General features: G+C 43.5%; 1 protein-coding gene and 1 pseudogene across 1 annotated transcript in view; one reads left to right on the top strand and one right to left on the bottom strand.

Moving 5' to 3' along the window:
* LOC137322916 (putative nuclease HARBI1 pseudogene) overlaps positions 1-12,929 on the bottom strand; it is a 201,874-nt pseudogene that overhangs the window by 53,365 nt on the left and 135,580 nt on the right.
* The window catches only part of ankrd55 (ankyrin repeat domain 55), a 57,550-nt gene that overhangs the window by 16,616 nt on the left and 28,005 nt on the right, over positions 1-12,929 (top strand). The window contains exon 9 of the mRNA XM_068001657.1: positions 6,513-6,573. Coding sequence (XP_067857758.1) covers positions 6,513-6,573 — 61 coding nt within the window. The remainder of the gene's footprint in view (positions 1-6,512; positions 6,574-12,929) is intronic.

The raw sequence follows: 12,929 nt of genomic DNA, 5'->3' as shown, positions 1-12,929 counted from the left end.
GGACAAAAATCCGGCGGCTCCAGCATAAAGCCCAGCCGATGCAAGTAGGTGAATAAGGGATGTGATCGTGGGAGATGGCCGGACATCATGGGAGTCAATTTCTGAGGAGCCACCAGATGCCAGCCACCAAACAACAAGACCCATCATCCAGCTGCTTCATAGGAAATCCTGCACATCAGCTCCTGGGCCAGCCTTGAATGCTGGTAAGGAAGTACTGTACTAGGAAACAGGGTATTGCCCTTAATACCAATCTTTGTTGACTCAGGAACCTCCCAATCAGCATTCAGGACCAACTGTGATACTGATTTGTCGCATTCTCTGTGGAGCTGCTCAATGATGGTCCTGTAGCTGAAGGAGACACAAAATGATTGGTCTCCATAACGAGGAAAATTGACAATACAATGGGGAGTATTTCATAAGATAGAAGATTTTTAGACAATTTTTACATATTCCCTAGTGGAGGTATTATTTTTCAGCCCAATCTTCCCCACACCTTCACACTTTCTTTCTCAAAGTAACATTTGAAAACTGGATGGGAAAGGGGAAATACATTTTACTTTCCTGAAAGAACCCTGAGCTTGACTCAAAAGTAAAATTGCATGAGTTGCTAGTTCCATTAATAAAAGGAAAAATAACAGTATGAGGTAAAACGGACATGCACATACTATTTTTGGCATGTTGCCAAAATATAAAACACAGTAAGTACTTTCTTTTAAATTTTGTTTATTTAACATTTGTTTTGTTATTGTGTAATATCACCATCTTCTAGGTCCAGTTTCAACTTTGTAGGTGATAATTTGGTTTAAATCAGGTCTACATAAAATTTACAGCAGTCTATATCGGTGTTTATACTCGACACAAGCATCCTCCCACTTCAATACTTTTGCAGACTGGAGACCATAACAGTGCTTAGTGCCCGTGTGGTCTAAAGAATATTCTAAATAACTTTAACATTACCTCCCTGCTTTTGTATTCTATTCCTTTAGAAATTAACCCCAGTTATTTGTTTTCACTCTTTACGGCCTCATCGACTTGTGTTGCTGCTTTTAACGATTTATGTTTCTGTATTTCCAGATCTCTCTGTTCCTCTACCCCATTTAGTTTCTTACCTTCCAAGGAATGATTGGTCTTCTTATTCCTCTTACCAAAATGAATCACCTCACACTTCACTATTTTCAATTTCATTTGCCATTTATCTGCCTACTCTGCAAGCCTGTTTATATCTTCCTGTATTTTGGTGCAGTCCTCCACATTATTAGCTATACCCACTCCACAATTTGGTATCATCTGCAAATTTAAACGCCATGGGCAGGATTTTAATGGGGAAAAACAAGTGGGTTGGGGGTGGGGGGGCTTTGAAGATTGCAGCGATTTCAGACCAGTCCCCAATCAGCCTCCAACCCACCCATTTCCGGTTTTGAAAGGTTTTGTGATTTCAACCCCTGGGGGACGGGATTCCCGGGCCTTCTCCTTCACTTCACATGAGAGGAGGCGAGAAGGCCCAAAACTGCAGGTAAGTGCCTTTCTGCCTTCCAGGAGCAGGAGTGCTTCCCCCAGGCCCAATAAGCCTACCTGCAGCCACCCCCACAAAGATCGCAAACCCCCCCCCACAACGATCGTGGATCCCCACGATGACCCTTGATCACAACCCACCCCCCCACCTTTGTGACTGACACCCGATCCCCCCCCCAATGACCCCCTCCCCCTCCCCTGATGACTTAATCCCCCCCCCCCCCATGACTGACTCCCCAGTGATTAACCTCCGATGACTGACACCCCCATCCCGATGACTGACCCTCCCCCTTGCCCCCATGTCCACTGATGCCCCCAAGCCCACCCATGCCCCCGCATCCATATAATCTAAGACTTACCTGAACACTTAACTTTTCATGTCCTCTTCCTGGCTCTGCTCCCGTCCGACTGAGGCCAGCCTGTCTATCAGGCCAGCCTGCCGGACGGGAAACCAATAAAAAAAAATAAAAGTTATCCTTACGTCAAAATCGTAAGACGTCCGGGAAACCCATACCTCCCGGTTTCCCGTCCACGATTCGACCCCCTTCCCAGCTCCGAGTGAAAATCCTGGCCCACATCTCCAATTTATGAGTCCAAACCATTTATGTATATGGTGAACAACAGTGATCCCAGCACGGATCCCTGCAAGACACCACTTCCGGCATTCTACCAGCTCTAGAAACTTCCTTACCTCTTACTCTTTGTTTTAAGTTTTGTAGCCAACTGTCAATCCATTTTGCTATTATTAATTCTATATTAGAATTCTACATTAGAATTAATAGTCATAATGAACTTCAGACATAAGCCCAATTTATACTTTACAATCTTGAAAATGTGCATAACATTAGGTCATGACAACCAAAATTAAATGCAGTCTCCCAGGGAGCATAGCAAAAGCTGCCAGAGTCAGTTCATAGGAGGAGATATTAAATTATATTTAACAAGTTGTATGCTAGTTACTTTATTTATTAAATGAATATATTGTATCTTTATTTTCTTTTTTGAAAAGTTGCTCTTGAACACTTGGGTCCATATTTTGCCCTGTTCAAAAATATATGTGAAATGCTAACTTTTCCTAGTAATTTACAACCCACAGCTCACAGCTTATAGCACACAGCTCTGAAACGTGTGATTTCTGAGCACTTGATTTTGTTAGCAACAACAAAAAAATAGCAGCAAGTCACAACATACCTGCAATAATTACAATAATGATCCTTTAACACAGTTCAAGCAAATAACCAGCCACGTAACCATTAGAGGTGTTGAAAAAAAGCAGAAAATTCATGGAGATACACAGCAGATCAGTCAGCATCTGTAGAAAGAAAAGACAAGTTATTGTTCGGGTGTATACTCATCACAGATGTTGAAAAGTTCATTAATCCAGCTATGCAGTATGCAATTTTGGAGGAATATGGCTCAAAGAAAGTTGAGAAAAACCTATTTTGTTGACCAGGTGCTAGACACTATAGTAAATTTTGTTATGGAGAAACATAAGCAAAGGTTTGACGGGATAGGACAACCCCCAAATATGCAAAGGAGGCAACAAGCATGGCAGTATGTTATGGAAAAGTAAATACTGTGTCAGTGCCCCGCAGAACCTGGCAGAAGGAGCAGAAGACATTGCTTGACTTAAAGAAGAGCACAATGGTAAGGCACGATAAAAAGTGGTTGTCCTACATGCAAAAAAACACAGTACTGACAGAGAAATGTTAGTATGTGTAGTTATCATAATGAAAATTGCAGTTTTACACAGATTACATTACCCATGCAATGATTACAGAGAATGTACTGCATGAAATAATTTCCATGGGCCTTATCACCCCATCTCAATTCTTACTATTCTTGTGTTTAAAGGCTAAACTTGCATATGATTGGAAGTCAAAACATAGAACAGGCAATGATCCCTTGAAGATAAAGTAGCTCACTCTTATAGGTAAAGACAGCATAGAATATATGTTATGTACAATATTATTCAGATAGTCTGCGATTTGTTCAGTGCTGTAATGAAGAAGTACTGTATTGTCAAAGGTGCCATCCTTGCATGGAGATGTTAATTCGAGATTCCACCTCCCTAAAGATCCCATCGCACAATTTGAGGAACCCTTCCAGGGTTCTGGCCAACCCTCATCCCTCAACTAATACAACCAAAAAAACAGTTAATTAGTGCATACATTGGCTGCTGCATTTGCCTATAGAACAGCATTTCAAAAGTAATTTGTTTGCAGCGCTTTGAGATATTTCTCAGAGACATGATAAGGTGTCATGTAAATGCAAGTCTTTCTTTTGTTACATCACCATGTCTATACCCAGGGATTGTGCACAAGTGCAAAGCAGTGCAAGTAGCGGCAATGCAGCACTGAGATCAGAGTGGCATTACTCATAATATATAATTTGCTTTCTTCACAGACCAAGGAGAATCCCAGTCATCCTATAACCGCTCCCACTTGAAGCAGGCACCACATGGATATGAACACTATGGAAGAAGTAGCTAGTGATGGTAAAGAGGAAGTACAAGAGCAGTTTACAATGGATAGCAGTGACGGCGGCTGAGGAGGGTCCATCATGGTGGAAGCCCAGCTTACTGAGTGCTCATTCTGAAATATGGGCTGCTTTCCAGTGGGGGCTAGTACAGCACCAGAACCATATTGAGAGGACACTTGCCTTCTTTCACACTATATTAGAAAGTGACCTGGATAAGGCAGTGCACTCCAACAGCCAGATATTTACTACCAACTCCAGCAAGTGATGTCATGAACCACTGTTTTTCTGCACTTCACTCTGCCATAGAACATGTGCCAACAGCAGAGATACCTGCAGAAAAGATCGCAGTTACACAGGCCATAGGCACAGAAAGAGTATTTCTCATGAATGTTCCATTGCTGATAGACTCCAAACTCCAAAATATACTAATGGTTGGCTTCATCTTGCTTGGAGAATGGTTGAAAGCAACCATGAGGAAAAGATTCTGAGGCATCATACATGTCCATTGTTCTGTACTCAGATTGGTGGATTTGTGAGATGTCCTCCAGCAGTGGTATTTGTGGTGTAGCACAGGCTCGGCCAGATGGCACACATGTCAGTGGCAACTGTGTGCTATCACATAGCCTGGTACGAGGAGCTGCCTTTAAGCCCACAGTGGCTCCAACAAAGGAGAACTTTGGCACTAATGCCAATGCATCAGTTTCAGTCACAGATACAGGTATCTGGCCTGCTGTATCCCCTAAAGCTCGATGGTTGGCTATGTAGCCATCCAGGTGATCGTCAATTAAGGAAGTATTTAAGAATAGGGTAATGCACAACTGCATGGAGAAGTTCACAAGAAACAAGAGACAAACGCACCAGGGAAGCACACTAAGCACTAATACTAGTGCACAACTGAATAAAATTAATTGATTTTACTATATCTTGCCATCTGTGATTCTTCCACCTGGTTGCTCCTGCACTACTTCATGCATGTCACTGCTAGAGGGATCTCCTCACAAGGTCAACCGATCTTTCATTGCGCAAAAAAAGCATCAATTGGCCAAAAAGCAAATAAACAAATTAGTTGACTCCTAAGATATTTCCTCTGGGTTCCTGCCAATGGATGTTACACCCTTGCTTTCTGATACAGTATATCAAAAATAAATCCTGTGTACTATTCACTTCTATCTTGGTTGCAGTTATACTATCTAAATCTTCCTCTTCATCAAGCACATTTTGCCGGATCTGACCTGCTGTAGGATATTCACTGTTGATTGGACTGTGCAGCTGCAAAATGCCGCACATGTTCAGTATTAAAGATCATAACAAGCAAAATATGGTCTTTTACTCACTTTTTGTTAATGTTAAATCTATTTTTGAAGGATTAGGAATCCTCAGAGCAGAGTTAAACACAAAGGGGGAGAATTTCTGCAGGGGTTGTCCTGATCGTTCCGCCGCAACTGCAGTGAAGAGCGGCGGAAACAATAGAAAAACACTGTTGGGCCTTCCCACATGGCTGGGGAAGATGTGGACAGGAGAGGTATAGAAAAACCACACTGCGGCAGTGTACAGAGCTGAGTGCACAGCCTGTTGGTGACCATAAGACCTATCAGAGGAGATCCATGGACAGTAATGAAGCTGCAATTCAATTGCCTGACTCAAAATATCAAATAAAAGAGGTGGAAGCCTTTTTCCTAAATCTGGTCTGAGTAACTCTCCCCTGATTAACCATACCTGGCTGTTGAGTTTATACTGTAATTTCACAAAAATATGAATTTCAAGAGGAAACTTAAATAGACATAAAGGGCTGGATTTTCCTCTGGCACAGTATTGCCACTATGGCCAATTAGATATGCAGGGCAGGCTCTTGCCAGCAAAACCACTCAGAAGAGGCATCCTCCCACAACTGAACCAGAAAATGCAGTTGACGCTGCAGTGTCTTTTGTTAAGACAATATTGCTGCTGCATACAAAGAGAGGACAGAAGAGGAGGAACGGTGGCAAAAAACATGTCCTCTCCCTTCTTTGGTGCTCTGGCAATCTTCCTCTCACTACTTGAGCAGGTACTATAATCTTTGTTCTAGTCTTGCCAGTGGGATGGTGGTACTGCAGCGGGAAGATAGGGAAATTGGCCGGGTTCCCATTCCCAGCCCCCTCGCTGTGAGGGGACATACCGGGGGGCAGGCGGTCAAAATCTGTACTGGGGCAGAAGTGAAGATTTCTATTGCCGGATTTGAGGACAGGGATGCAATGGTAAGCGGATATGGCAGAGGAAAACCCAGTGCAAACAGTGTACTTGTTTAAATGGGAGGTAATTCTGACATTAATTAGTGTAAGGGGAAGAAAAATAGGAAAGAAGTGGAGGTGGGTAATTCCACCATTCTCCTATGTATCTAAATAAAGAAGATGTAAGTTAACCCATCTTCCATTAACCATGAGGAATGCAGCATTTGTGATCCACTAATTAACACGTATATCTTTTTGTAAGTTACTCATTGCTGTAATGCTTTGTTAAAAACTGTCTTTCATTTGCTCTAGACTACTGGCTGTGCTGCTACAGCAAACCACTATGTGTGAGATAAATCACCAGGACAATGAGGTGAGTGAAAAAGAATTGTTTTGTTTTTAACCTGTCACTCTCACATTGTTCAAAAAAACCTTTGAGAACTAACAATGCTGCACCAGATCACATTAACAATATTAGGCCCCTAATTTCTGCAGGAATTCTCCAGATCTCCCACCATAACTTTGGCAGGAGATCAGCAGAACCTCTGGAGAAGTGGCACATACGACCGTTCATGCTATTTCTCTGGGGTTCCGCTGATCTCCCCCCTAAGTTATGGCGGGTGATTGGGAGAACCCCTGCAGAAATTCAGTGCCTACATTTTTAGTGCGTAAACTTTAATGAAAAAGTAGGGAAGAACATAGGAATGTAAGGGACAGAAAATACCATATTGGTCCATCCAGCCCACCCCAGAGTTCAAAAACAGAATACACTGTTCACTAACTCAATCCTCAGTTGATTTTCTCACCAGCTCCCTCCTAAAATGACCTGATGTTATCAGCATCGATCAGCTATCTGGGCATTCACTCCAAACAGTCACCACCTTCCATGTGATCTGATCTGTTCACTCAGCTTACAGTTTCAATGTTTATTCTCCTCCTCTAGACTCATCACTTTGCACTTGTCGAGATTGAAGTTCATTTGCGATTTCTCAGCCCAACTTCCCAAACTACCTAGATCCCTCTGCATCTTGTCAGTCTGTTTTTTACTGTATGCAGCTTACCCCGCCAGATGTGAGTAAACAATGGAGCAATGACAATAGAAACCGGCAACAGTCTTTTCCATCTCGTTGTTATGTAGGCAGGACAGACCTACCAGAGGTGGCTGTATAGTGATATACAGTCAGGAGGGAGTGGCCCTGGGAGTCCTCAACATTGACTCTGGACCCCATGAAATCTCATGGCATCAGGTCAAACATGGGCAAGGAAACCTCCTGCTGATTACCACCTACCGCCCTCCCTCAGCTGATGAATCAGTCCTCCTCCATGTTGAGCAACACTTGGAAGAAGCACTGAGGGTAGCAAGGGTGCAGAATGTACTCTGGGTGGGGGACTTCAATGTCCATCACCAAGAGTGGCTCGGAAGCACCACTACTGACTGAGCTGGCCGAGTCCTGAAAGACATAGCTGCCAGACGGGGCCTGTGGCAGGTGGTGAGTGAAGCAACACGAGAGAAAAACCGACTTGACCTCGTCCTCACCAATCTACCTGTCGCAGATGCATCTGTCTATGACAGTATTGGTAGGAGTGACCACAGCACAGTCCTTGTGGAGACGAAGTCCCATCTTTGCACTAAGGACACCATCCAACGTGTTGTGTGACACTACCACCATGCTAAATGGGATAGATTCAGAACAGATCTAGCAGCTCAAAACTGGGCATCCATAAGGCACTGTGGGCCATCAGCAGCAGCAGCAGAATTGTATTCCAGCACAATATGTAACCTCATGGCCTGGCATATTCCTCACTCTACCATTACCAACAAGCCAGGCGGTCAACCCTGCTTCAATGAGGGGTGTAGAAGAGCATGCCAGAAGCAGCACCAGGCGTACCTAAAGATGAGGTGCCAACCTGGTGAAACTATAACACAGGACTAGATGCATGCTAAACAGTGGAAGCAACATGCAATAGACAGAGCTAAGCGATTCCACAACCAACGGATCAGATCAAAGCTCTGCAGTCCTGCCACATCCCGTCGTGAATGGTGGTGGACAATTAAACAACTAACGGGAGGTGGAGGCTCTGTAAACATCCCCATCCTCAAAGATGGCAAAGTCCAGTACATGAGTGCAAAAGACAAGGCTGAAGCGTTTGCAATCATCTTCAGCCAGAAGTGCCGAGTGGTTGATCCATCTCGGCCTCCTCCTGATATCCCCACCATCACAGAAGCCAGTCTTCAGCCAATTTGATTCACTCCACATGATATCAAGAAACGGCTGAGTGCACGGCATACAACAAAGGCTATGGGCCCTGACAACATCCCGGCTGTAGCGCTGAAGACTTGTGCTCCAGAACTAGCTGCGCCTCTAGCCAAACTGTTCCAGTACAGCTACAACACTGGCTTCTACTCGACAATGTGGAAAATTGCCCAGGTTGTCCTGTCCACAAAAAGCAGGACAAATCCAATCTGGCTAATTACCGCTACATCAGCCTACTCTCAATCATCAGCAAAGTGATAGAAGGAGTCATCGACAGTGCTATCAAGCGGCACTTACTCACCAACAACCTGCTCACCGATACTCAGTTTGGGTTCCACCAGGACCACTCGGCTCGAGACCTCATTACAGCCTTGGTCCAAACATGGACAAAAGAGCTGAATTTCAGAGGTGAGGTGAGAGTGACTGCCCTTGACATCAAAGCAGCATTTGACCGAGTGCAGCACCAAGGGGCCCTCGTAAAATTGAAGTCAATGGGAATCAGGGGGAAAACTCACCAATAGGTGGGGTCATACCTAGCACAAAGGAAGATGGTAGTGGTTGTTGGAAGCCAATCATCTCAGCCCCAGGATATTGCTGCAGGAGTTCCTCAGGGCAGTGTCCTAGGCCCAACCATCTTCAGCAGCTTCATCAATGACCTTCCCTCCATCATAAGGTCAGAAATGGGGATGTTCGCTGATGATTGCACAGTGTTCAGCTCCATTCGCAACCCTTCAGATAATGAAGCAGTCCTTGTCCGCATGCAGCAAGACCTGGACAACATCCAGACTTGGACTGATAAGTGGCAAGTAACATTCGTGCCAGACAAGTGCCAGGCAATGACCATCTTCAACAAGAGAGAGTCTAACCACCTCCCCTTGACATTCAACGGCATTACCATCGCCGAATCCCCCACCATCAACAGCCTGGGGGTCACCATTGACTAGAAACTTAACTGGGCCAGCCACATAAATAGCTAAAATTCTCCAGTCCGGGCAATTAGGGATGGGCAATAAATGCTGGTCTTGCCAGCGGTGCCCACATCCCATGAACGAATAAAAAAAAATCCTCGTAAATCTCCTCTGCACTCTCTCTAGTGCAATTACATCCTTCCTGTAATGTGGTGACCAGAACTGTACGCAGTACTCAAGCTGTGGCCTAACTAATGTTTTATACAGTTCCAGCATTACATTCCCGCTTTTATATTCTATGCCTTGGCTAATAAAGGAAAGCATTCCATATGCCTTCTTAACCACCTTATCTACCTGTACTGCTACTTTCAGGGATCTGTGGACATGCACTCCAAGGTCCCTCACTTCCTCTACACCTCTCAGTAACCTCCCATTTATTGTGTATTCCCTTGCCTTGTTCACTCTCCCCAAATGCATTACCACACACTTCTCTAGATTGAACTCCATTTGCCACTTTTCTGCCCATCTGACCAGTCCATTGATATCTTCCTGCAGTCTACAGCTTTCCTCCTCACTATCAACCACCCGGCCTATCTTTGTGTCATCCACAAATTTCTTAATCATGCCCCCTACGTTTAAGTCCAAATCGTTAATGTATACCACAAAAAGCAAAAGACCTAGTACCGAGCCCTGCAGCACCCCAATGGAAACTGGCTTCCAGTCGCAAAAACACCCGTCGACCATTACCCTTTGCTTCCTGCCACTGAGCCAATTTTGGATCAAATTTGCCACATTTTCTTGGAACCCATGGGTCTTTACTTTTTTGACCAATCTGCCATGTGGGACCTTGTCAAAAGCCTTGCTAAAATCCATGTAGACTACATCAATTACGCTACCCTCATCGATCCTCCTTGTCACTTCCTCGAAAAATTCAATCAGAATGCAGGGCAATGGACCAAATGCGGGAAAGTGGGATTAGGCTGGGTGGCTCGTTTCTCAGCTGTTACGGACACGATGGGCCGAATGGCCTCCTTCTGTGCCGTAAATTGTCTATGATTTTCTATGATATTCAACACCAAAAATATACAAAAGACAAAGGTAGATTTTGTATGCTAGACTAGAAAAGTTTATGTTTTAAAAGCTTAAAGGAAATTCAAGCCTTATCATCCTTAATCGCAACCTCAGGAAAGCACCTCCTCTTGCAGCAATGTGACATTTCTATTTTTGATTTTTATGGGTTGTGAGATTGCTAATTTTTTTGGCAGTTTTGAGTTATTGTGGTATTAGAATTAAGTCAGCGGGCAGTAGAGCATACTGCTGACAGAGAATAGTTGTGGCCTTTGCCACAGTTAGTTTCTAAACATGATAACAAAGTACAAATTAAAATATCTAGAAATTCAAGTGTTCTGCCTTTAAAATAAGGGATAGAAAGGAAATGAAGGGTCACAAGGCTTTGCATTTATGTAATTATTTACTCATGTTTAAAAACTTAAGAACGTAAGAAATCGGAGCAGGAGTAGGCACCTCGAGCCTGCTCTGCCATTCAATAAGATCATGGCTGTTCTTTGACCTCAATTCCACTTTCTCGCCCAATCCCCATATCCCTTGATTCCCTTAGAGTCCAAAAATCTATCGATCTCAGCCTTGAATGTACTCAACAACTGAGCATCCACAGCCCTCTGAGGTAGAGAATTCCAAATATTCACAATCCTCTGAGTGAAGAAATTGCTCCTCAGCTCAGTCCTAAATGGCCAACCCCTTATCCTGAGACTATGCCCGCTAGTTCTAGACTCTCCAGCCAGGGGAAACAGCCTCTCACCATCTACTCTGTCAAACCCTCTCAGAATCTTATATGTTTCTATGAGATCACCTCTCATTCTTCTAAACTCCAGAGACTAAAGGCCCATTTTACACAATCTCTCCTCATAGGAAAACCCTCGCATACCAGGAATCAATCTAGTAAACATTTGTTGCACCGCCTCTAAGGCAAGTATATCCTTCCTTAGGTAAGGAGACCAAAACTGTACACAGTACACCAGGTGTGGTCTCACCAAAGTCCTGTACAATTGCAGCAAGACTTCCTTTCTCTTGTACTCCAACCCCCTTGCAATAAAGGCCAACATACCAGTTGCCTTCCTAATTGCTTGCTGTAACTGCATGTTAACTTTCTGTGCTTCGTGTACAAGGGCACCAAATCTCTCTGAACACCAACATTTAATAGTTCCTTACCATTTAAAAAATATTCTGTTTTTCTATTCTTCCTACCAAAGTGAATAACCTCATTTCCCCACCATCATACTCCATCTGCCACCTTCTTGCCCACTCACTTAACCTGTCTATATCCCTTTTCAGACTCTTTGTGTCCTCCTCACAGCTTACTTTCCCACCTAGCTTTGTACCATCAGCAAACTTGGATACATTACACTCGGTCCCCTCATCTAACTCTTTAATATAGATTGTAAATAGCTGAGACCCAAGCACCAATCCTTGCGGCACTCCACTAGTTACAGCCTGCCAACCTGAAAATGACCCATTTATTCCTACTCTCTGTTTTCTGTCTGTTAACCAATCTCTAACCATGCTAATATATTAACCCCAACCCCATGAGCCCTTATCTTGTGTAACAACCTTTTGTGTGGCACCTTATCGAATGCCTTTTGAAAATCCAAATATACTACATCCACTGGTTCCCTTTATCTACCCTGCTAGTTACATCCTCAAAAAACTCTATTAGATTTGTTAAACACAATTTCCCTTTCATAAAACCATGTTGACTCGGCCTAATCATATTATGATTTTCTAAGTCCCCGTTACCACTTCCTTAATAATGGATTCTAGCATTTTCCCAACTACTGATGTCAAGCTAATTGGTCTGTATTTCCCTGTTTTCTCTCTCCCTCCTTTCTTGAATAGCGGGGTTACATTTGCTACCTTCCAATCCACTGGAACTGATCTAGAATCTCGGGAATTTTAGAAGCTCACACCAATGCATCCACTATTTCTGCAGCCACTCCTTTTAGAACCCTAGGATGTAGGCCATCAGGTCCAGGGGATTTGGCCGGCTTTTAGTCACATTAATTTCTCCAGCACTTTTTCTTTACTAATATTAATTACTTTACCTCACTCTCATTATACCCTTGGTTCCTCACTATTTCTGGTATGTTTTTTGTGTCCTCTACTGTGAAGACAGAAATATTTGTTCAACTTCTCTGCCATTTCCTTATTCCCCATTATAATTTCTCCTGTCTCACCCTCTAAGGGACCCATGTTTACTTTCGCTACTCTCTTCCTTTTTACTTGCTTGTAGAAGCTCTTACAATCTGTTTAAAACAGGCTAGAAAGTTTCGTAGTTGCACAATGTGCCACTCCAGCTGTTCATAAGAGTTATTTAAAACAATACAGGTCAGGTGGTATTGAGGGCAGCTTTCCCCCTAATCATCATTGCAGTTCTGATATCTGAAAATCAGGAGAAGGTAGCGATTGCCACTGCCTCAGCAATTAACTAAAACTGCCCACTGAAGTTATAAGCTAGCCCATTACAACTTCTCTGGTGTCTAGGATAAAAT

The sequence above is a fragment of the Heptranchias perlo genome, chromosome 1, assembly GCF_035084215.1.
Source record: "Heptranchias perlo isolate sHepPer1 chromosome 1, sHepPer1.hap1, whole genome shotgun sequence".
In the NCBI taxonomy this organism is placed as follows: Eukaryota; Metazoa; Chordata; class Chondrichthyes; order Hexanchiformes; family Hexanchidae; genus Heptranchias; species Heptranchias perlo.
This window is presented reverse-complemented; position numbering and strand designations above follow the sequence as displayed.